This window comes from Triturus cristatus, chromosome 5_1 (genome assembly GCF_964204655.1).
Source record: "Triturus cristatus chromosome 5_1, aTriCri1.1, whole genome shotgun sequence".
In the NCBI taxonomy this organism is placed as follows: Eukaryota; Metazoa; Chordata; class Amphibia; order Caudata; family Salamandridae; genus Triturus; species Triturus cristatus.
In genome coordinates this window covers 614,308,382-614,334,383 of record NC_140587.1, presented here as the reverse complement: position 1 = coordinate 614,334,383, position 26,002 = coordinate 614,308,382, and the positions used below count along the sequence as shown (strand labels likewise).

The 26,002-nt window shown below is 46.6% G+C and overlaps 1 protein-coding gene across 2 annotated transcripts in view; it reads left to right on the top strand.

Moving 5' to 3' along the window:
• Positions 1-22,974, top strand: part of CLVS1 (clavesin 1) — a 425,751-nt gene extending 402,777 nt beyond the window's left edge. For both annotated transcript variants that reach the window (XM_085604129.1, XM_085604130.1), the window contains exon 6: positions 21,810-22,974. In XM_085604129.1, coding sequence (XP_085460255.1) covers positions 21,810-21,897 — 88 coding nt within the window. In that variant the 3' untranslated portion in view covers positions 21,898-22,974. The remainder of the gene's footprint in view (positions 1-21,809) is intronic.
• The last annotated feature ends 3,028 nt before the right edge of the window (positions 22,975-26,002 follow it).

Genomic DNA, 26,002 nt, shown 5'->3' with positions numbered 1-26,002 from the left:
ACATAGGTGTGCTCACGACCTTTGAATGCACAAATACCAGAAATGAACCCTTTTTGAAACATTAGAATAATGAAAGACAGAGATAAAAATTATAATGGTCTAATCTATACCTTGCAGTTTGCATGCAGCTCTGTGACAGTTATTAGCTCACTGTTCCATGTTAGGATTTTAACATCGACACTGCTAATAACAAAAGAATCTGTCTGACAAAAGCACTGACCCATTTAAACTATATGCACTTTGTGATCTGCATGGTACACATTCTTTGCAGCAGGCATATTAACTCTCTGTGCTACCATAAAATGAGTTAAAGCTTCCACTAGACAAAACTCCTTCTCTCTCCAGGAAGAACATTAATCACTGTAGTTATGTTGTACGAAAATTGCCAGAGGCCAGCAATGCAGCAGGAGATGCTTTTAAAACTATCAAATACTTCCAAACAGGGCGCCCCCTCGAGTAGTCAGCACCAGGTGCGGTGGCACCGGTCGCACCGCCCTAGAGCCGGCCCTGGTTTGGGGGGAGACAGGGAGCTGCTGCATTGCAGCTGCATTGCAGCTGGGCTGAAGTGGGTCTGAGGAGACCGGCAAGGCAGGAACGGTTTCTGTGTGGATGGAGTTCCTGGATACAGCAAGGCCTAATGAGAGCAGTAACGCTGACACCCATAGACAGGGAATGCAGCAATATCCCCCAAGGAGGGGGCGAGGCAGCAGTTGCAAACACCAACCGGGTCTTCTGATCTGAGGAGGGGGTGGGTAGGGTTACAGGACTCTATAACCTGCACCACCCACTGCTATGCTTGGGTGAGGGTGACATGGGGCACAGCAGCTGCATTCTGGAGCAAGGGGCACCCAGGGTAGGACGGAGCAGAGTTCCACGGAATTCAACAGAATTTTTATGCAACTTTGCACACTCCACCCACCCCTATCCCTGACCAATATACACCTTTCAGAACATCAGTGGCACAGAGCCTGCCTTAGCTTCTATCCAGATCTCCTCACAGCCAGGTGTTGTCTGATCTTTCCATTGCATCCAACATAGTAGTTCTTGAAATCCAACAGACTCTAATGCCCACCGCTCAAATTAACTTCATACTTCCCTAAACTAATTAACCACTACTCCTGTTTGGGTTCCAAAGTAGCGTGCTGCTCTCTGAAAAGCACGTTGACACTTCATCAGGGGTACCAAGCGCTATATAGATGCAAACCCTTCCCTCGTCTATCCCTCCACTATCATTTTTCAATCCAAATAACAGACTCACATGTCCACCGCTCAAATTAATTTCATATTTCCCTATATTAATGCACCACTACTCCTTTTTGGGTTCCGGAGTAGCCTGACACTCGCCAAAAAGCACTTCAATGCGTCATCAGTGGTAGTAAGCGCTTTATAAATGCAATCACAATTACAATTTTCCTCGACTTCTTATGAAAATGAGAGACTGTGTCAGAAAAGGCTCTGGATTGGATGCTGTAGTTCTTTTCTAACCATATCCAGCAGATTTTAATTGACTCAAACATGTAATTTTTGAAGGACGTTGTCATTTTGTGCTGTGGCCCCTTTTTTCTTCACTAACAATGATTTTTGCTTAAACCAACATGTGACAATTCCAAGGGTGTACCGACGATGGGCAAATTTGCCTTCAACTGTGAGAGAATCTGAGACCCATGGGAACGTTAGTGAGTGCTTAAAAACATGTCTACTTGGAAGGCCGAGCCAACAGCATGCAAGATGGCCAGTCCATCCCTTGCTCCATTCACCGCCTCTACTTAATGGAGTCTCGCTCCTTTTCAGGGGGCATCATTTGCACATGGGCTTTGGCCAGTAAAGCATCATTCAGCAGCCTCAGACTGACATGAGCAGGTGGTGGGGACAGGCATCTCCCAGAGCTGGGAGCTGCGGAGTGCCCAGATCCTTCCTCCACTGGTGTGAGGGGCAGAGGAGTGCATTTGCAGTGCATTTGGATCACTGCAGTGTGGAGCAGTGTGGGATCTTCTCCAAATAGTACAAGGAAGCGTGCTTAACTGCGGCTAGTGATGGTACGCTCAGCCTGGAGTGTTCGGGCCCTGCTGCGGTGGCACGCTGGGAGGGCGGACGAAGATCAACAGAAGGTAATATTGCCCAAGCTGGGCCCTTGAACCAGTGACAGTGGTGAGGCCGAGATCCTGACTTTTCGGAGTCACATTAGGAGAGGGCTGTTATAGGAGCCAATAGGCTTCACTCCAGGAAGTCTGACTCACAGTACACTGAATGAGATGGCGCTATCATTGTGAGCTTATGGTATCTGGAGCAGCAAGATCCTTTTTTGAAAAAGGGGACTCTCTTGAAGCAGTAGATGGGAAGCACATTATTCTTTTCCCCCAATCTCTACCAAACGGCCAAGTTGTGGAGAAGAAATCTTCAGATGTTGTGAAAGGAGGTGTTGACTTTAGATGTGTTTTCTTCAGGTCGGTAATCATCCCACATCCGTTTGATGGAGAAGGGTAAGACATATGAATTTACGCAGGTGGAACCAGCAAGATCCTTTCAGAGGGAAGCTTAACAAGCATTAAAAATGCAATAGGTCTCGCCTTTTATTAAGTTAAAGCCATTTGCCTTGCTATCCAATACCATTAGCAAAGCAAATGTCTTTAACTTAGTTAAAGGCAAGACCTATTGCATTTTCAATGCTTGTTGGCTCTGTGAACCATTGTTCGAGGGGGAGTCTCCTCTGCCTGGTCAGGTTGGACTCTGCGGTTCCCTACAGCATTATCTTATAGGGTTTCCAGACATAAGATCTCTTCACTCGTGCTTCAAGCCAAGTGACTTAATTAACAGATGACAAAGGGAACTTCTTACACCCCATCAAAGCTCTTTTAGAATACATAATGGATGATCATGGAAATGTGCACATTCTCCGAGAGGAGATATACTCTCATAGTTAAGATGCCAAGATTTTAATCCAGTGACCTACGTTTTAATCCTGCCTTCAATACTGGACAGTGTCTTCCAGTGTATCAATCTGTAGACATGAGTAAATACTACAAGTAATTACAAATATAACTGCATATTACGCAAGAGTGACAGGAAACGCAGGTGAACTGCCAGTAAACAGCTGCCTTTGGACTTGTCCAAGCACAACTTCCAGTTTAGTCTCATACCTTTGTCAATCGCAATCCGAGTATCTGCCTTCCATATTCACAGACACCAACTCCCTCCGAAACCTTAGCGTAAGATCCCCCGAAATCATGACTGACAGGACCCTCCCAAACCCCACACAAAGCATGAGATGTCCTCGCGGAAGGGGGGTTAACTGATGGTGACACTGCTCCTCCAGTGCACGTGCTGCGTCCTTTGTTTACAACCACAGCCAATGCGCACGGTGCGCGCCGCTACATATGGATCTGGTGTCACCGTGAGATCCGCGGAGCCTTCACACACCGGTGGCCAGTTCAATGAATGCGCCATCATGTCTCCCATAATGAACCATGCGCTCACACGGCCGTAGATGAACGGACGGTAAATCACCGCGCCTAATAACCAACTGACTGGAAACGAAGGGTCCTGCAATAAACACTGTGCGGAAATAATGTATGTAATTTGGACACACTTCTATTTATTATGCCGGTGAAATCGAATTTAAAGCACACCTCTTGGAAGCAAGCCTTTGATTACATGAAGAGCGCATAGAATCATTCACTAGTTGACTGAGCCTCGACCAGCCGCCAGACTGAGTTTATTTCACGTGCCATTTTGTTAATTCTATATAGGTGCACGAGGAAACAAGCGCTCGTCATGACGTTTTCGTTTGGCTTTTTCTGACGTCCCACTTGAACGGCCTCACCTCCTAAAAGGTTTCTTATCTTTATGGGGCTATGTGTTTGGCCTCATAAAGATAAGAAACCTTTTACTTCAGAAGGAAAGCAGGCGAGGTCGTCCAAGTGGGACGGCAGAAAAGGCCGAACGAAAACGTCACAACCAGCTCTTTTCCAATGGCTGGCCACCGTTTAGCATAAATGGTGACGCCAGCCATTGGAAAAGAGGGGCGAGGCTCAATGCCCTTTACACAAAATACCACAAATCGTTAAATCTCGCCAGTGAGACTGCGCATGTGCGCAGCCTACCCCAGACGAGACCTAAAAACGGCAGGATGTTGAAAGGAACTACAAAGTGTGCACAGTGCAGGAGCTAGGATGCACTGCAAGATTCCCCTGTAGACCATTGGGTGTGGTTAGGGGAGGGGTGCTCTTCACTGGTTTATTCCCACAGTGAATAGTCGTTAATGTGAGTAATGGTTGAGGAACCTCAAGGTTGTACGTCATGCGCTCCTCGTGTTTGTGTTTTCCCCTCGATGCTCCATTCCACACCAGATTATTCCGGTTATTTTCCCTTTCCTTTATTACTTTCCCTACATGCAGTTGGTATTGGTGTATTTTTATATATGGGCCCACCCAAGTGAAAATTGTGAATGACTTTTTTTTAGATGCCTTTTTATGCTGGATACCCCTCTGGAAGGATAACAGTAATAAGGGATTTACTTTATCTGTGTATTTTGATCTTAATAATTTAAATGCAAAAAAACACCTACTTCTGGCTTTTTATAGTGAACGAATACTATTACTTAATTTAATATTTATCAAGGCTTGGGAGCAGACTTGTCTCGGTATAAAAAGTAATCCAGAACTACAAAAGGCTCAGAGCTAAGCAATCTGATCTTTCCCAAATCAGCCATAAAATAACCACAGAACTCCTACTCTAAATTCACTTGTATTGCCCCCCCACCACCGCAGCCCCCACCCCACGAAGAGCAAATTAAATTTAAACACTATTTAAAAAAATACATTAGAGTAAGCTATGACCACAAATGACTGCAGATGAGCAGTCAGTACAAATACCCACAACACGCCCTCATGTCCTTCGTTTGACCCTGATGTTGCAATGCTCCGGCGCACAATTGGTTTACCAGCTAAGCAGACTTAGGGAGGCCTGTATGATCTGAGAGGAGCTCTTTGCCCTCTCAGGTTTCCCATCTGATTCTTTCCTGGCCCATCACCATAAAGGTTGGTCCCAAATGAGTGAGAAACCACTGACCCTGACCCTCCAGGATCCTTCAGGAGTGAGGTATTTGCGTTTTGGATGACCTGTACCACTAAAAATCAGTCCAAGGAGGTAGGTTTACATTCATGAAACTGCTAAACAAACACTTCAAACTGCCCCTACCCTAGGTTGTTACCAGGTGCATTGTTAACTGGTGGCCAGTCTCACTTTTTGAGTGATGTGTGGCCCCTGTAGCAGCTGGTCCTGGAAAAAAAGGCTGACTATTAAAATACCAACTGGACAGACATCAGCCCACGACTACTCAACTGCAGGGTGGTGCTGCCTGTAAAACACACGTGGCAGTGGTGCAAAAGAGCATTGTAGGAGAGCAGGATCTGCTTCTTATGGTTATCCCCACATTTTGCTGATGTTTCACTGTTTTTCGACTTTAGTCTGGCTGGGACCCTTCTATCAACGACCCGAGCCTAGCTGCTTCCTCTCTTAATTGATTGCATTTACTTTAGGTACACCCCAGATTGGATTCTGAGGTACCCTTATAAGTCTCTAGTATATGGTATACTATGTACCTAGGGCATAGGTACCCCAGGGGCCTCTCAGGGGCTGCAGCATGTATTATGCCACCCCTGGGAGACCATTTAAAATAACACAACAGGTCTTCTACAGCAGCCTGTGTAAGGTGGTGTATGCACCCCTTACTCAGATATAGGTTCCCTATATCTATCCATATCACTGCACATATAAACCTATCAGTCACCCCTATGGCAGGCCTTATCAATCCTGAAGGCAGGGTGCTGAGTTTTATGTGAGAGGGTGCCCATGCATTAGCAGAGCCCCTCTGCAGTCTTCAGAACCTTTATTCCGGGGTTGTTTGTGATGCAGCCAAACCATTAAGTGCATTATAACCTCGCAGTAAATGCTAACTTTGGAATGGATGCACGGAAACATGTTGTGTTTGGTGTCAAACACCTTGGAATCATACTTCCACACCAGTAACTGGTGTGAGAGGTATGATTCCACCCTACTAGAGGGAGAACCATGACTTCACCAATACACCCGGTACCAGATTCCAGACCCTGGCATCACAAAATGGTTGCTGCCAGCCACAGACACGAGTCTGCCCTCCTGCTCCTGGACAACAAAACTCCGGCAGGGGAGGTCTGGACAATAGGTTTCCTGTCACAGGGAGGTGTGACCACCTCCCAGACAGGCTTTAGTGTATTGGGGCTTGGTGGGTGCACTCCAAGAGTGCTTAGATGTCTGCACTGGGGGCACATTTGGTGTTTCTGTGCATAGTCCAGCTCAAACCGGTCACAGGGGCTACCAGACCCTGCTCTGGCATGAAACTGGACAAAGGATATTGGTGTAGCCACCCCTCTGTCCTGACCCTCCCATAAGTGGGTCCCCAGAGTTTGTCCTACCCATTCCTTGGGTATAAAGTAGAAACGCCTGACTACAGGACTTTAGATTTGCCTGGAAGAAACTCGGCTACAGAATCCCAGAACCTCTATCTACACGACTTTGGATGACCGAAGAATTATCTTTGGAGCAAAGGAGTTACTTCCCTGCAAGGCAGGTACCAAAGATGCATCTGTCTGGTTTGCAACTACTCAGCTCCTGAAGGACTCCAAAGGCTTTGCAACACAGGAGGTGGGTTTCCAAGCTTTCCCGAGGCTGATCCGTGCTCTCAGCAATCCTGAGATCCAAAGCCCTTGTGGGGACCGTGCAACCCGAACCCCTGGACACAGTGCACATTTGCAGCAGCATATGCTTCTTGGCAATCCCTGAGGCTGTGCTTTGGGCTACTTGTAGTCCAGACCCCGAGCAGTGATTCCACTAAAGATTACAGGCCTACACTCCTTTAGTGACCCGTGGGCTGGTATTTAGTGATTCCTCTCGAGGTCCCTTTGCGATCCCTTTTCCATCGACTTGTGGGTCCCTGAGAAGGGTACTTTGACTTTCAATGGGCTTACCTGGTTGCTCCAGATGTGCCCTGACTCTTCATCGCTTGGGGAGTCCACAGGACCTTGCTGGTTTACAGCAAAGCCGTTTTACTCTTACCGCGTGGGTTGCCGTTGCCAAGGCTTGTTGGTCTCCAATCCGGACACCGACCCCCCCAGAACTCGACATCCTTCGTGGGACAGCTCGCCTGCAGACTGAGGTTGTCGTCAACGCCTCCTGGTCTCCGCGGCAGTGGAGTCAAGCTTCACCTCATCGTACCTGAAACACCCGACATCGGTGGGCATTCGTCTATCATGCCCCTGGTCACTGGCAGGTGACCCAGACTCTGTGCCCTCTGCTTTCAGGTTCTTCACATCTTCAATCCAGGCTTGGATCACACTGGACACTTTTCCTTTCCATAGCAGCAGCACTTTGCAGCAACTCTCCATTGAAGACATCGAAGATTCCTGACACCATTTGACACCTATGCACCCGGCTACCCTCGGTTAGGTAATACGAGTACTCCGGTGCTCACGTGGGTGCTGGCCTTAGAACCTTCTAAGTCTGAAAGGGTTTGCTCCAAGTCCTCTCCTGAGTGTCCTTAATCTCTAAGATTCCAACCGCGACTTTCCCATAGGATTGTACGGAGCTCACAGCTGTGTTCTCACACTGCACGCGTCCCCCGTGGGTCCCCTGTGTCACTACCTTGGGTGGTTCCTTGGGATCCCAGCGATTCTACGTGCTCTAGGCACTGTGTCTAGTCATGTTGTGGTTCTTATACCACTTTCTTAATATATGGTTTTGTCTCCCCCTGGGGCCCATTGTATATTGTGCTATTTACTGTTGTTTTAGAACTGTATTATTGTGTGCCTTGCTCTCTAATCTCATAAAGAGGTTAGTAGAGAGTGTTTAGTAATAAATACATATATTTTATATATATACCTTGTGTGGTTCTCCTTTCATTTAGTTATTCAAGAGGCTATAATCTGGTAAAGCAAGCTCTTTCGAGACTTAGTCTGAAAGCTGCTCTCCATCGCTGCCACTAGGATATCTATCAATAAAGGTTGTCTTTAACCTATCACCATAAGGGGTTGTTTGGACTGGTGCAAGGTGCCCACTATAACTAGTGGACAGCATATACCAGGCCAACTTCTCACAAGCCTAGATTAACAATACACTGATACATACAGTGTAAAGAAGTCCCTCAGTTTAAAAACAATAAAGAAGGTTCACCATTGAACTTCACTCCAAGAAGTCTAAATAAACATTGTCAGTGAAACCCCCCACGGAGACGCCTCAGTGCAGTGTCATCATGATTTGAGAGCAACAAAGAGCATGCAGTGATGTCATGAACGTGAAACAGCATGCAGTGTTGTCAAGAACTTGTGAAACAGCATGCAGTGTTGTCAAGAACTTGTGAAACAGCATGCAGTGTTGTCATGAGCATGAAACTGCATCAGTGTTGTCATGAGCGTGAAGTAGCATGCAATGGTGTCATGAGCGTGAAACACCATGTCATGAGTGTGAAGCAGCATGCAGTGGTATCATGAGTTTGAAACACCATGAAGTGATATCATGAGCGTAAAACAGCATGCAGTGGTGTCATGAGTGTGAAACACCTTGAAGTGGTGTCATGCACGTGAAACAGCATGCAGTGGTGTCATGAGCGTGAAACACAATGAAGTGGTATCGTGCACGTGAAACAGCATGCAGTGGTGTCATGAGCGTGAAACACCATGAAGTGGTGTCATGAGCGTGAAACACCATGAAGTGGTGTCATGCGCGTGAAACAGCATGCAGTGGTGTCATGACCTTGAAACACAATGAAGTGGTGTCATGCACGTGAAACAGCATGCAGTGGTGTCATGAGCGTGAAACACCAGGAAGGGGTGTCATAAGCGTGAAACAGCATGCAGTGTTGTCATGAACTTGTGAAACAGCATGCAGTGTTGTCATGAGCGTGAAACTGCATGCAGTGTTGTCATGAGCGTGAAACAGCATGCAGGGTTGTCATGAACGCACTATTACCTAGCAGCACAGCTGCAATGGGTGGCCAGGTGGTTGGCCGACCGGGAGAGGGATGACACGGCATCCATGGAGCCACCGCTCCCCCTGACGGATATTATCGCGTTCTTCCACCCGACGGCCAGAGTGGTCAAGCCGGGGCCCCTTCTAGTGGCGGTGGCCTCTAAGTGCTATCGGCGTGCCCTCTACCTGACTCGGTCGCATACCCCATATTCCCCTGCCATGCCGATTGAGGGTTCACCTAGCGGTCGAGGGATATTGCGCCCGGCAGAGCTTGTCGACTGGCATGCGGTGGATATCTGTACACTGGGGGACCTCTACCGCGATGGTGCGCTTATACCGTTCGCTCAACTGGCGGAGGAGACGGGGTTAGAGGCCGGTCAGTTCCTCCGTCACCGCTCGCTAATCGCGATGCTGACGAGCCGGTGGGGTGCTCTTCAGGAGGAACCGGCACAACACCTCATGATGCAGTACCTCCACGTCATGGGACGGGGCAGCCACATGATTCGCTGGTTCGCGGCCTCCTTGCGCACGCTGGTGGCGGCGGACCTGTCTCCATTACGGGGTAAATGGGAAGTGGATCTGGACCGCCCCATGACCGACAAGGAATGGAGAGATACGCTACGGGGGCCCACACGGGTCCCCAGGAACCTGCGGTTTCGCCAAATCCAGTACTTCATACTGCACAGAGCATATCTCACTCCCGACTCCATCAATCGCTATTTCCACCGGGCGGACGCTGAATGCCCACGCTGCAGAGCTCTGGATGCTGGACTGGTGCACATGTTATGGAGCTGTCCAGCACTCGACTCATACTGGCCGACGTTCATGGAGCGTTACGTACTTGCGTCGGTCCGCTGGCGCGGCGGGACTGGCCAGCCTGTCTGTTGCACTTGTTTCGTAGAACCCCCCCACGAAGGTTGCCTGTCGTTTCCTCGACCTGGGCCTGATCGTGGCGAAGCGGTTAATTACTAAGCGCTGGAAGGCGGCTGAGCCCCCTCGGGCGCAGGCGTGGCGGAGCTCCCTGCTAGTGTGGGCGGGGGCGGAGGGTACGGCTCTCTTGCGAGAGGAAACGTTAGGCCTCAGACGCACACCCATAGCGAATCAATGGGACGTACACTTGCAGGTCCTGATGCAGCTGGATGGGGATGCCCTGGGACTCTGTGGGACACATACTGCGGAGCCACTTCCTGGAGGGGAGGGGAATGGAGGTGAGCCTGGGAGACCCACTCTGGGGATTGGCGGGGAGGTCCTAGCCGAATCGGGCGGATGTGCGGACAATGACACTTGCCTTCCCTAGAACGATATGTCACGAGGGATGGGGGGGCCGGGTCTGGGGGTGGGGGATGGACGGGGGGGGGGTATCCTGAGGATCGTATGGTCTAAGATCGACCCTGCTGCTGCTGTTCTGTTGGGCTTCTGTTGTTTAACCTGTTCTCTTTTACCCCATTTTGGTTGTTCCATGAATCTGTTCAAATGCGGGCGGTGGCCCTGACACTTATCAGTTTGCATTACTCCACGCCTCGTAGTGGCGATGGATCCCGCGGCTCACCGCATTCACGACTGACGGATACTCCTCTGAGTACCAGACTCATTGCCTGTGGGTTATTACATTTATGATGTATGCTATGTCTAAATTAACAAATGCTAATAAACAGATTTCATAATAATAATGCAGGGTTGTCATGAACTTGTGAAACAGCATGCAGTGTTGTCATGAGCGTGAAGCAGCAAGCAATGGTGTCATGAGCGTGAAACACCAAGAAGTGGCATCATGAGTGAGAAGCAGCATGCAGTGGTATCATGAGTTTGAAACACCATAAAGTGATATCATGAGCGTAAAACAGCATGCAGTGGTGTCATGAGTGTGAAACACCTTGAAGTGGTGTCATGCACGTGAAACAGCATGCAGTGGTGTCATGAGCGTGAAACACAATGAAGTGGTGTCATGCACGTGAAACAGCATGCAGTGGTGTCATGAGCGCGAAACACCAGGAAGGGGTGTCATAGGCGTGAAACAGCATGAAGTGGTGTCATGAGCGTGAAACAGCATGCAGTGTTGTCATGAACTTGTGAAACAGCATGCAGTGTTGTCATGAGTGTGAAACTGCATGCAGTGTTGTCATGAGCGTGAAACAGCATGCAGTGTTGTCATGAACTTGTGAAACAGCATGCAGTGTTGTCATGAGCGTGAAACTGCATGCAGTGTTGTCATGAGCGTGAAGCAGCAAGCAATGGTGTCATGAGCGTGAAACACCATGAAGTGGCATCATGAGTGTAAAACAGCATGCAGTGGTGTCATGAGTGTGAAACACGATGAAGTGGTGTCATGCGCGTAAAACAGCATGCAGTGGTGTCATGAGTGTGAAACACCAGGAAGGGGTGTCATGAGTGTAAAACAGCATGCAGTGGTGTCATGAGCGTGAAACACAATGAAGTGGTGTCATACGCATGAAACAGCATGTAGTGGTGTCATGAGCGTGAAACACCATGAAGTGGTGTCATGTGTGTGAAACAGCATGCAGTGGTGTCATGAGCGTGAAACACCAGGAAGGGGTGTCATGAGTGTGAAATACCAGTAAGGGGTGTCATTAGCGTAAAATAGCACGCAGTGGTTTTATGAGCGTAAAGCAGCATGCAGTGTTGTCATGAGCGTGAAGCTGCATGCAGTGGTATCATGAGCGTTAAACAGCATGCAGTGGTGTCATGAGCGTGAAACACCATGAAGTGGTGTCATGAGCGTGAAACACCAGGAAGGGGTGTCATGAGCGTGAAAGAACAGTAAGGGGTGTCATTAGCGTAAAATAGCACGCAGTGGTTTTATGAGCGTAAAGCAGCATGCAGTGTTGTCATGAGCGTGAAGCTGCATGCAGTGGTATCATGAGCGTTAAACAGCATGCAGTGGTGTCATGAGCGTGAAACACCATGAAGTGGTGTCATGAGCGTGAAACACCAGGAAGGGGTGTCATGAGCGTGAAAGAACAGTAAGGGGTGTCATAAGCGTGAAACAGCATGAAGTGGTGTGATGAGCATGAAACAACAAGCAGTGGGGTCATAAGCATCAAACAACATGCAGTGGTATCATGAGTGACAAACAGCATGCAGTGGTGTCATGAGCATGAAACAGCATCAGTGGTGTGATGAGGTTGAAACAACAAGCAGTGGGGTCATAAGCGTCAAACAACATGCAGTGGTATCATGAGTGACAATCAGCATGCAGTGGTGCTATGAGCGTCAAACAGCATGCAGTGGTGTTGTGAGAGACAAACAGCATGCAGTGGTGTCATGAGTGTGAAACACGATGAAGTGGTGTCATGCGCGTAAAACAGCATGTAGTGGTGTCATGAGTGTGAAACACCAGGAAGGGGTGTCATGAGCATAAAACAGCATGCAGTGGTGTCATGAGCGTGAAACACAATGAAGTGGTGTCATACGCATGAAACAGCATGTAGTGGTGTCATGAGCGTGAAAACTATGAATTGGTGTCATGCGTGTGAAACAGCATGCAGTGGTGTCATGAGCGTGAAACACCAGGAAGGGGTGTCATGAGTGTGAAATACCAGTAAGGGGTGTCATAAGCGTGAAACAGCATGCAGTGGTTTTATGAGCGTAAAGCAGCATGCAGTGTTGTCATGAGCGTGAAGCTGCATACAGTGGTATCATGAGCGTTAAACAGCATGCAGTGTTGTCATGAGCGTGAAAGAACAGTAAGGGGTGTCATAAGCGTGAAACAGCACGAAGTGGTTTGATGAGCATGAAACAACAAGCAGTGGGGCCATAAGCGTCAAACAACATGCAGTGGTATCATGAGTGACAAACAGCATGCAGTGGTGTCATGAGCATGAAACAGCATCAGTGGTGTGATGAGGTTGAAACAACAAGCAGTGGGGTCATAAGCATCAAACAAAATGCAGTGGTATCATGAGTGACAAACAGCATGCAGTGGTGTTATGAGCGTCAAACAGCATGCAGTGGTGTTGTGAGAGACAAACAGCATGCAGTGGTGTTGTGAGTGACAAGCAGCATGTCATGTGTCGTGACTGACAAACAGCATGTAGTGTGTCGTCAGAGACAAATAGCATTCAGTGGTGTTGTGTGGGACAAACAGCATGCAGTGGTGTTGTGAGGGACAAATAGCATGCAGTGGTGTCATGTGGCACAAACAGCATGCAGTGGTCTCGTGAGTGACAAGCAGCATGTAGTGTGTCATGACTGACAACAGCATGCAGTAGTGTCATGTGTGTAAAACAGCATGCAGTTGTGTCGTGAACGGCAAACAGCATGCAGTGGTGTCGTGAGCGACAAACAGCATGCAGTAGTGTTGTGTGGGACAAACAGCAGGCAGTCGTTTGGGAGACTGTCTCTGGAATGTAAAGTACTTTTACAAGGGCATTAAGAGAAACATGTTTCAGCAAAGTGAGCGGGCTTTCCTCTCTAAAGGTCGATCAATGTAATTCCATTTATTAAGTGAACAACAGAAAGAGCGCCATGAAATCAATGCCTATCTAGATTCTGTCCCCAGAGAAGTTAGGGTCCGAAGGTTCTTTGAGGCCTTAACTAGTTAGTCGGTTTTTTGCATATAAATTAATCACGCCAGCAGCCAGCCAGCAGCACGCTCTTATCATTATCTAGGAAAAGGACGAAGAATGTCATTAACGTTCGTGGCGCGTGACATCAGACACTACAGTGGGGGGTCCGGAGCCGCCCACTGGCCGGCACGAGGAGCCACTGAACAACCGTGGGACGATCAGCGCTTCCAAATCAGGGAAATCATTTTCAAAGACCAATAGGTCTGGCGCTGGCTGCTGACGTTTTGGCTTTGCCAATGCTTGAGTTGTTTGTGAATGTTTTAGGTATAGAGCCGCACACTGTATAAAAACAAATATTGTATAAAAGGGGACTACTCATTGAGCGGATGTGCACACTGTGCAACCTCAGAATCCGTCACTCACAGTGCAAGAGAGCCAATGGCTAAAGTGGGCGGACCCTGTGCCTCAAGCTGTATGCTGTGGTGAGCCCAAGCAAATCGTGAATGACATTACAGCAGGCGAATGGATAAAGAGGGCTGGCTCAAGCTGCGGTAAGTTAGACTTAATGACTCACCAACATCTAATTCCATGTGAGATAAATTAATGGAATAACAAGATGTGCATTTTTCCTGTAACCAATTCATTATCCAAGCCAGCAAAGGCACCAATGTCCACTTTGGCTTAATATTTGTATTTTGAGCAAATATTTGGGATAAATGAAGGAACTGACGCAATTACACACCAGTTAAGAAAGGTCAGCGTTGCCTAATTACCTTCCCTGCGCAGATGAGCAACGTTGGCAACAGACCACAGTGCTTCATGCCCAGTGCCACACTGCAAAGAGGTTGAGCGGAAACTTGAACAGAGGGGTGCAGACAGCTGAGCGCTACCTTACAGTGGCATAACGCAAAATGATGGGGCCCCCTGCAGAATGTGATGAGGAGCCCAGGATTCTCCCTTATCTCACAGATATTCTTTGTCCTTTGCCTGAATAGGGGGTCTCTGAAGGTTTGGGGACCCCCTAAAGGGTTGGGGTTCCCACTGCCCTACAGGGGTTGCCGGGACCTGCGTTACACCCCTGGTACCTTATAGCTTCCCACCACTGGATTTAACCTTCGAGAGGATCTTGCTGCAGATGTCGAGGAGATATACTTTGGAGTAAGATTGCCTTATTAAAATTGATCCACGTTCCATATCTGAAAAATGTTTGGGGCAAGCAAATATTGTTTGTTGACATTTAATTCGAAGGACAATATACATTTTAACTGGTACTATGAGGAAGGGTTAGTGGTGCACAGCTGAAGGCCCTCAGACAAAAGTGAAAAAAAAAGCGGGGAACATATTTATCTTTATATCACACAGCGCAGCGTCACCTTGCTGCGCTGTGTGATAGAGAAAGAGCAGGAGTGCACCGTACTTAACATTGTACGGTGCATTCCTGTCTTTTTCCCAGTGCAGGCGCACAATATACTGCCTAACACCAATGCAGGTACTCTTGCACCATGGTGTAAGGGTGCCAGTATTGCTAGCAGGATTGTTTTTGTGCAGGAAGGGGCATCTTTCTGCACAAAACATACCCTGAGGCATTTGACTCTTTCACACATAGAAAGAGCAAAAAAAGGAAGAGAAATAAAAATATTTCTTCTCGTGACACCTCACCTGTGGCGGCTAAGCAGTTTGTGTGCATTCCCCGGTATTCCACTTATGGTACAGCTGGGAATTTGTCAAAATCCATGGGTTTTGCATGGAAACAACCATGCACCACCCTTGGAAACCCTCGCTGGGGTACAGTAATGAAACGCAGAGATTTGCCCTGCGTTGCGTAACTCTGGATTTGTCATGCCACTCAGGGCCACGTAGCGTGGCCTTGCGTGGCTTGCTAAATTTCATCTTATGTGTTGCGCCACTTTTGCACCCTGTTGCGTGATGCGAAAGCTACACCAACCCTTTGATGAATATGGCTCTGACTCTGCTGTGGAGAATCACCATCCTGCTCCTTTCTGACGCACATGGCCTCCCTGTAAAGAAAAGTCCTGCTGCCTGTGGCAGCGATCATTTGTTGCTCCATTTAACCGTGGCCTGTGGCTGCTAAACCCCGGAGCAGAAGGGGATGGCGTGAACATGCTCTGGAGAATCATCCGCATGCTGTGTATCGCCCTGTCCTGGGCTGCCTTAAAAAGAAGGACAGGCTACTGAGCCTTTGCAGCATGACAAGAGGCCAGGAGCAGCCCTCCCCGCAGGAACAGGCTTTGTTCATCCTGACTGAAGTTCCCGATAGTCATCTGACTGCTGAGGAGCGAGGATGGGATGAAGGCAGCCGCACACTAGAAGCTCGAGGAGAAATATCCAAGTGTTCTACATTATACACACAGTGAAAGGAACCAGCAGTCTGATTGAGATTAGTAGAGCACCTGCAAATATTTTCCAGAGAAAGAATCAAGTATGTCAATGATGGGAAAGTGATCTTGAAATCGCCTTTCTGCACGAAAACAATCCAGAGAGGCGTTTTCCTCATTCTATGCAGCACACTCGAAAAGAGGAAAAAACAAGAAGAAATGAAAATATTTCTCCTCATTATGCCTGCTCTAGGGATGGTGTAAGGTTTTGGCACTACCCCAGGTTTACGTGATTTTGCAAATCTGGGGCAGTATCAAAATCCATGGGTGTCGCGTAGAAACTCCCACCTCAATGCACATGGAACGCCTCCTTGAAGCAGTGTAAAGCGCCGCCTTGCCTTACTCATGTCTATGAGGCCACGGAAAGCCACACAGGGTGGCTTTGCGTCGCCTCATAGATATGATTGAGAGGTCAACACCGCCAGAGCGTAAAAAATGTGACGGTCCAGCGGCGCAGACCTCTTGTGAATAAGCCCCTCAGCCTCTTTGGATGGATGAAAGGAGGAGTCTGTCTTGCTGAGATTGGCACTCATGACCTCCAGAACACTACATAAGGAGTAGAATCAACTGGCTACATTCCCCCCACAATCCTATCTCGACCTGGACAAATTAAGCCTGTGGGTCCGTCTCCATATTTAGAGTTTCCTCCAGAAACTGCAGGATTTTCATTCATCGCCAAACTCTACATGAGACCCTTTACATCAGAGTGCTGTCAACAAAGTAGCCCCCAGAGCACAGTAGAGAAAGTCATCGCAGCGTCAGTATCCCGATGAGGCTGTTTGCTGCTCTGCGCCAGCGCAGAAGGGGTCCGTGGGCTTCTTTTTGACATCTTCAGCGCCGACATCGACTTGAAAAATCCTTGAGTTAATGCATTTTTTGCTGACAACAGAGCTCTGACACGAAGGGCCGTAATTGCCTCTTTGTGTTTCCGAGCTGTGCTGTCAGCAAAACTTGCATTAACTCGAGGCTGATGAATGTGTGCGCTGCAAACGCTAAACAGAACCACACTGACACCTGCTGCGCTGGTGCGGTGCAGGATACGTCACCGCGAAACGGCGCAGAGCTGCATTAATAACCGCAGGTATTTACCGCAGGTTTATTTACCACACAGTTTTAGCGGTGGGACCTGTGACGGGAGCAGGAGCTCGGTAGCCTGACAGTGATAGGGAGAATAGAAACCGGAAGCCTTTGGTAGAGACAAAACAAGTGGTTGTAGATTGGGACAGAGTTTCCCTTGAAATAGACTTTCTGTGGGGACTTAGAAGCCCTCATATTATTTCAGCACTATAAGTTATGTCTCAGCGCTATAATTTACTGCAGTGCTTTTCGCGAATGCATACAAGTGAAAGTGGTGACACCCACCATATTTCATATTTCATCTGAAGCAGTCTTGTGGGGCAGGGTGTGTAGAGCAATGTAGAGCAGCCAAGAAGGGACAACACGCCCTCCTTTGGTTAGTCCAGAATGCACCGGTGATTAGCCAGAAAAACGATTCAAGGTGTTGACGTGGATGGGGGCAGCATTGTTTGTAGACAGCTTTTGTGAAGAATGTATTTATTGAAATCCAGAAGATGTTGGAGAGGGGCTTGTTTTTGGTGCTATTAGTATTAGTCTAGTCTTTTTTAGGGAATTGGTGAATTGATTTTAAAAGTGAAGAATTTAAATTCTATTTTAAAACCAGACACCTGCATCAACAATCAAATTATTGAATGCGTCCCACATCCGAATGATCCGATTTTTGTAGGGAAAAATCTCGAAGTATGTGATAATCTTACTTGCTCACACAGGCCCCATAAATTCCAAAATGGGAGATGTGACGACAGAGAGCGAGTGAGCAATGGCTCTTTAGGAGAAGAGTCTTTTCCTACTTCAAACACTTGCTACAATGTCCAACCCCACTCATACCACAGATTGTCTGCGGCTGGTTTGTGGGCATGCCGGGTCAATCAAGCACCACAGCCCGACATAAAAGAGGCAGGAGGACATGACTGTCAGTGGGTATAGGGGAGAATGAGAGAGGGATCTCTCCTCTGTGCCACCCTAATGACACCTGTGAACTCAGAGCTCAGCCTGCCCAGGTGTCCAGCAGGAGAGGTCTTCTTCTGCAGGAGAGTTGGAGAGCGGACCCTGGAGGCAAGGGTAGCGCAGAGACACTGTTCAGCTCACTTCTAACATGGACCATGGAAGCCTCATAGAAGAGGGGGTAGAGGTTGCTGGAAGGGGGGTCATCATTGCAGCATTCACCACTAAAATCTTAGCTTGCACTTGTTGCCAAAACTACATGCTATTTCACCATTCAAGGAATAATGAGGGGGGTGATCCGATCACGGGGAAGTCAGTGAATGATTACAATGATACCAGGTCCTCCATGAAAATGCTGAGTGAACTGAAATTATCCCACCATGCACCATAGGTATTCAAAAAGTGGCAATATTTTGGGCACAACATGTATAAAGACCTTTAAACAACTGAGTATAGACTTTGCCTTGGACTAATTTCAGACTTTTAGATACATACATCTAAAGCATACACTTAGGCTTTACAAGAACTGTATAAAATGCATATTAGCTAGTTCTCCCTGGCAGATCAGAGTTGACAGAATTAGGGAGATGGTCTCACACATTTACATAATACTAATTAATAACTCCCCTGACACCGTTATTACATTTAAAGAAAGGTGGTAAAATGATTTTTGGCCACTGGACGGTGTGAGTGGGATGAAGAAAAATGGGGCCCCATAGGAGTGGCTATTAGATCAGGATTCTGATCAGTGCAACTTAAAAAGTTTTACATCAGGCGCGTTACCCAATTGTTGCAGTTTGGTTGGATTAATTCAGGCTTTTGCTTGAAGGTAAGTAGTATGAAGGGTACCTCCTTCGACATTTGGTGGGAATGTCCCAAAACACTAACGTTTTGGTTCAAAGTGGTAGAATGCCTCTTTGAACTGTTGGACATTCAGAATGGGCTTGATGCTAAAGCTACATTGCTGGGCATGTTGGGTGATCTCGCCTCTCCCAAATATCAAACTCTTTTGAAAGACAGAGATGGTGATGTTGAGAAGAGACACTGCATGACTGTCGAGTAGCGGAGTGGACCTCGGTTTTGAATACTGGAGTACTTACAAGGAGTGGTGCATGGCAACCGAAAAAAAGATGTATGCCAGTATGAAATGCCCTTACGTGTACCCAATTTTGATGCTAAGTGGAACGAATACTATGACTTGATTTAGATGTGGCAGTATTTCTGACTATCTCCATGCTGGCCACACCTGAGGTAGAGACAATGAGCGGAATATGTGGGGACAACAATATGTGGTGTCAACCAGACTTCTAAACACCTGCTGACGTTCAGATGCTTCTGCGCCTTGGATGGACCACTGTTGATACGTATGAAGGCCGCACTAAGCTAATGTGTGGGGGTTATTTGCAACTTAAGTATATCTTCGTGTGACTGTATCATTGTTTGTGAGTGCTAAATTATGTCCGTGATTCACAAAACATTAATCTTCACTCATAAGTGGATTTACTCACCCTTAAATCTCCGAAGGCATGCCATCCTTCTTCTGCTCTCTGGGAAGGATGTGCATGTTCCAGGATGGGGTTACTTGCCAAAGTACATGACACTAACACATTTGCAAGTTTGTATTTGTAAATTTTTGCCAAATTAATTCTCAACTTGGATACTGTCGAAAATGTACTCCGACTAAGGGAAGAAGTAAGCTAGTATATAGGGTAGAAATGGGGAGGGAATCTCTCTAAGAACATTCCAGTGCTTATGTGGGGAAAGATGATTTTCCTTGGGGATCACATTCATCCCATAGTTAAATAAAAAAAAGATCTAGAAATTACAGGTGCATTTTGCCTTGATTTTTGCTTGTGCAAATACAGACTTTCCCACTTTCTGTCAGTGGAATTGTTTTCACAAGTGTGTGCTTTTGGTCATCTGTGACAGTTACATGATCCCACGTGAAGACCTAGAATCCTTCGTGAGTACTAGTTTCCATGTAAATTTCAACACTGGGCTGTGAACTCCACTCTGTTTGTGGAGTTTGCAGAGTCTTCCGCACTCCACGCTCCGCGGAGCACACGGAGTTCCCAAAAACTCACCGAGCTGAGTTTTTTTCCTCGCTCATGCTCATCAACGTCAAGTTGGCAAGTGAGGAAAATCCACCTCTCTGCGAGATTTTTCATTGCTCACGCTCGCCAAGGTCTAGTATGCCAGCACGAGCGAGGAAAATCAATCTCCTGGCGAGATTTTTCATTGCGGGTAGTCGGATTTCTCATTGCGAGTGGTTGTCGCAGGTCACGACCACTCGTATTGAGAAACCTTCCGTTCGCGTTGAGAAAGCTGCAGCTCAAGTAGAAAATGTACTCGAGCAACAGAAAGGAAGCTGCATCCTTTTGCCCTGTGCATGGTGCCGTTTGCGATGAATTTACAGGACGGGACAAACACCCGGCGCTCAAAATAACAGCAAACGGCATGACCCTAATGCACTCCGCCGCTCGCGGAACTCCGCGTAGCGCGGTGGAGTTTTTTTGTCAATTTGGAACTCTGCAAACTCTGCCTAGTCGTAAGTTGTGCAATTCATAAGCTACTGCCTACAGATGTAATGTTCTAAATTTATTTACAGCCTGGGCATTTGTGAGATGAACCCTCTATACCAAGTACGTATTCAAGCAATTTGTCTTTACTATGGAACGAGCAGTTAAGGCAGGGGGAAGTGTCACAAAATATTTAATAGTTGAAACCCACAGCAAAATTAGTTTAAATCCCCCTCTCAAGAGACGGTTGTACGTGTGACTCCAGTTCCTAGCATCATATCCATTGGCACCCACTATGGTGGCTGGTGTTAGGGTATAGAGGCGGGGGAAGGGACGACAGACAACAGAGGACGACAAAAATAAAAAAATACAAATAAGAACTTACCTGCCGCATCGCTGCTCTTCAGGGTCCAGAACAGGCAGCACAGGCTCTCAGACTGCCCTGCGGCCAATCCTGACGCTGCTGTCATATCACGAAAGCAGCATCAGGACTGGCCAGCACGCCCTCGATTTGCGCTCCCAGGGAGTCTGGGAGTCAGGGCCTCCTGTGTCCAACCCGGCAACGCAGCTCGAGTCAGAGACAGCTATAATGCGCATGACGGTTTGGACAGCTGTCTCACTGAGAACAGTGCCCACCACTCCCCCTGTGACTGCTCCCCTCCTACCCCCGCGATGGCTCTGCCTCTTCCTCCAAGTCTTGGCTCTGAAAACAAAAATAAAACGATGATAAACACATTATTATCGTTTTATTTTTCACCTTTTTGAGGCTGCTGACAGGGAGGGCAACGCTCCTCCGCCGCTGCGTGAACTTTGAGATCCAGCTCTGGATGGTCTCAGTAGCATTTGGTGCAGCGTTTGCTACTGGACTTCTTGCGAAGCAAGCCATTTCCCAGTGGCTTTTAATCACTAGTTGTGTGCTATTCTCGATGCCATTGCTGTGGTCTTTATCAGCAATCTGGCAGGAAAGACGGAGGGCTTGAACCTTCTCAATGGATAACTTAGAACCTACTTCTTAAGAAAATCTGAGTTGCCTCAAATGTTTTAAAACTCTTCAGGTTTTTCCAAGACAACGAACTGCCTTCCTTTTATTGTTTACAACAATGCTTATTGGGGCCTCTTTGAACAGAGAATATAAAATAATGATCTTTGGTGACAGTGAATGTCATATTTTAATGCCACTGTTACACCATTGAAAATACGATTTTGTGAACTGCCGTTCAAACTCTGTAAAGGCAATATCCCGAAAGGTGCAACGCTTTCCAGAAACTATCATTGAGACCTCAGTCAATGAAGAAGTTTGTGGTGATTGTCTCCACCCTAACCACAATGTGTCTGTTCCCTTCCAGGTCTCAGTCTGTGGTGGAGCCCGGGACCCTGAGACATGAGGTGCCAAGAGAGAGCGACAACACACAGCCCCTGCTGGCGCTAGACTGAACCCGTCACCACCACAAGCGCGCATTGTCTGTTTTGGCAGTATGGTAACCTTTGGGTGCAAGCACAGGCTGAACCAACACACACACACATTCTGCTTGACATGAACCTACATTTTCCTACTCAGCAAGAACGCCAACCATCTGCCTGTGCAGCGGAAGTACATGATTTGCAGTTTCAAAGAACTGGGGTGCAAACTACAGGTTTGTGGCCTGTTTCGCTCACCCTCATGGAATTTACTGCGTTTGAGTTGATCACTGCCAAATTGTATGTTCACAGAACACAAATGTTAGTTACTTTTTTAATGATTGTACACACGGGGGCAGCCCCCCAGTCATGATTCAGGTTACGGGCATTTCAAGTGTATTAAAGTTCAGTGGTAGGTACCACTGTTCGCAGCCAATGGAGGACGCCATGGCCTTTATCACGGTCCAATCAATAGTATTTATAGGGAACTTGGACTACGATTGGACTATGATTCGGAACAATTCACCAGCATAAACCTGTTTGTAGGATGGAGTCGTGTTGTCGTTATTTTGGCCCAATAGGGATCAGGTATTAGCGTCCCACGCATCGTTTTTTTACACTGTCGAGGGACAAGCAAAAAGTTGCCAATTGTATTTAATGTATCAAAATCAGAAATATGTTATGAGTCAATGTACAGAAACAGAAGACGGATATGTTTATGTTGGGAGGTGCCTGGATGTGGGTGGATGAGTGGTCGCAAAGGCAAGTTGACGAGGTGGTTAGTTAATCGTTCTGTGTTGGTGCATTCATTCTGTGTGTCGACTGAGCACTCTGTGTTGTAGTGTAACCGAAGATTTTCGTTTTCTTTTTCCCTGGAGAAAAATAAGAAAATGTTTATTCCAATGCCACCAACAGGGGGCACGCTTGCAGCTGTGAGTTGTAATGAAAAGAGAAAAAAAAACGTGGATACATTATTGATAGAATTTTAATAGAAAATGTAGAGAAAGGGCGATGGACACTGAAATGCCAAAGATCCACTGGTTTTGTTGTTTCTTCATGCGCTTTACCATCCTCATCTTCAAACTGAAAAAGTTGAAAGTAATTTTAATAAAACTGGTGGACACCATACTGTTTGACACGTGGTTATTCTTGGAGTGTTGCACAACTGGTTGCTGACGCATCCTCATGCGTCTGTGGTGACCTAGATAGGCCGCGCGCTCCTGGGGAGTCCGAAGAGAAAAACAGGAAGCGAACGCAGATTTATTTGAAAACCAGCGAGCATCCCAGTCCCTGGAGGTGGTCCTGTTTGATGAGGTGTTGGTGCTAGTGGAGGTAATGTGTGGCATTATGTCCAAAGATCTCCATAATGCATTTGCCCTTTGGTAAAAAAGACTGGGGCACAGTGGTGGCCGTCACAGGTATGAGCGGCGGGGCCGGGGCGGGGTGAGGGTCAGGGAAGTCAACAGATGATAAATTAAATAAAAAAAATAATAAATCCTCTTACCTTGTGCTAGCTGTATTACGGAGACTTTTTGTGTTCTCAAAGGATCTGGTAAACAGAATTGGGCCGCTTCCCACCACACAAAGGACTATTTGGAAAGGGTGTGTTTAGGGTGTCCCTTCCAAATACCAAATCAGATTGGTATAAATTGTTTTGAGACTGAATCTCAGTTGCAAAACATTAATCATTTACCACCTCCTCAAAGCAGGTGGTAAATTTGCAAGTGGGAAGGGCTCCCGAAGGGACACTCCCTCTTTGTAAATGTTGACAAAAACATTTTTTAAGTGTAGTTTAAAAATGAAACATACACTTTTCTGGGTTTTTTCAAACGCATTCCATTTTCTTTTAAGGAAAACACGATGCATTTCTTTAAAAAATTGTTTTATTTAAAAGCAATTACAGACACGAAGGTCTGCTGACCTCAACAGGCCACCATCCCTTTGGTGGTTGCTTATTCCTAGTGGGTCACAATTTGCAACATACCTCATTATTATTCAATATGTAGGTTGAATTGTGATCCACTAGGAATCAGCAATTTGCAATCCAACCTATGAGTACATAGGTGGTTCACAAATTGCCACACTGGTCGCAAAAATCCTGATTGCACATTGCGACAAGTGTTTTGCGACCAGTTCTTAGCACATCTGGCTCTAACTCTGTTACCACTAATCTCTATTTTGAACACAGCAACCAACCTCCATCATTTTTCTGAGTGACAAGGTCATTTCTAGGGCAAAGCAATATTTGATGACGAGCCATGCCACCCTTAGTAGCACTAAATGTGATGCAATTGCTAGGGGGGGGAGGGTTGTGCCAAAATGTTAGCAAATGTACACCAAGAACACTTGCGCCACCCCTGGTTTTATAACATCCTATACTGACATTTTGGGTAGTAGTAACTCTATTAATCTTGAATTTGTGCCCTGAAATAATCATCAGCACCTGTAATTGTGGGTTCTGTCTCTTGCAGAGTGAGAAGTCACAACAGTCGTAACTCTGCAACACCTTTTTCTTTTGACACATAACTTAAGAAAATAATAACCATTCTTCACCTAATTAAAATCCCTGATGTAATACGAAATCTGGTTTGTGATTATGAGTGAGCCAAGGGTATATTTTCAACCCCGAGCCGTAACTAATGCACACATCTGCTTTTGTCATACTTATTGATCACTATCTTCCAAGACAGACAAGCTATGACCCATGGGCAAAGAGCATTGCTTCTTCCTGTACTTACATTGACCAGAAACAATGACTAGCCTGTTCAGTATATCATACAAAACCTCAATGGAACTGGAAGTAATTTATCAATTTTCATGGTACAAACGTAGTGCATAGTTTGCGCAAGTGGTTGTATGCGGTGGGAACAGGCACTCATCTATGAGGAATGTCAACCCTCTTTTGGGAGAGTGGGGGGTCACAAGGCACATGGGTCCTCCACAGTGGTGGTTTAGCTCATTTGCAATCTATGGAAGTCAGCGCACTACTGAGTAAACTAAATGATATTCTACGTCTCCACTAATAAGTCATGCTAAAACTAGAAATGCGTGCTAATCGGGAAAAGGTAGCCACCCTCGTACAACATGAAAGTAACAGGTGCCGAAGCAACTGTATACCGATTGCACTGCAAAGAAATGCCTCAGTATGTACTCCACTGAACCTGTGTTTGTTTAAGATACATATAGTACACCTTGAATGTAAACAATTGTTGTGTTGGTTACAACTCATTTAATTCATGAGCCTCCAAACCCACAAAATACATAAAATGTTGTCATCAATAATGAAATGGATAAACAATGTAAATAAGCAATGAATATGAATTCCTTGTAAATGTACATTAAACAATGCTGGTACAAAATTCCATAATGTTATGCATCATGACAGTAGATGTTGAAAATAGCCCATAGCCCAATGCATTTCGGGATTTACAGCAATCCCTTCTTCAGGGGCCTGTATATAAAAGAAAAAATTAAATATGTTTTGCAACATGTAATGAATTAAACAAATATCTTCTTTCATTTTCATTTCTATCGATAAAAGTTTTTTTTGGTAACATCGTCTAACAGTCCAGAGAGGTCTGGTCATGCCTGTACTTTGTCCTACACATGCACCGAAAGTGAAGTTAGGGTGGAGAGATAAACCTATACGTGGGTGTGTTGGCTTGAGAAGCCAGATATGAAACAACCTAATAAATTCCAAAAATTAATCACTGCACGTCACTGTTAGTGGTTGTGATCCAGTGAAACATGAAGACCCCCTGAAGCCCAGTGAAAAATACATATAAAACAACCCTTACGTAAGAACTGTCGAATTTAGCATTTCGGAATATATAGGTTCAAACTTCTCCAAATGCAGTCGAGGGAAAAAATGCGTATCAATGCTGAAATTGGCTTCAGATCCTTGCAATCACCTATGTATGAAGAATTACAATGTAATGTGGTGAAAACGCTCTATTGTGGGGCTGTGGCGTATAATTACTCTATCTTTGTTGGAGGAAGTCACCATATTTACCTCGGAGTATGCTGAAAACAACTCGATAATGGAATAGGGATCACGAAAAAACAAGTCTTCCTTAGATCTGGTGGAGACAGCCTAAAAACAAAAAGCGGAATGACTACGGATGTCTGCTCCCCCCTCGTG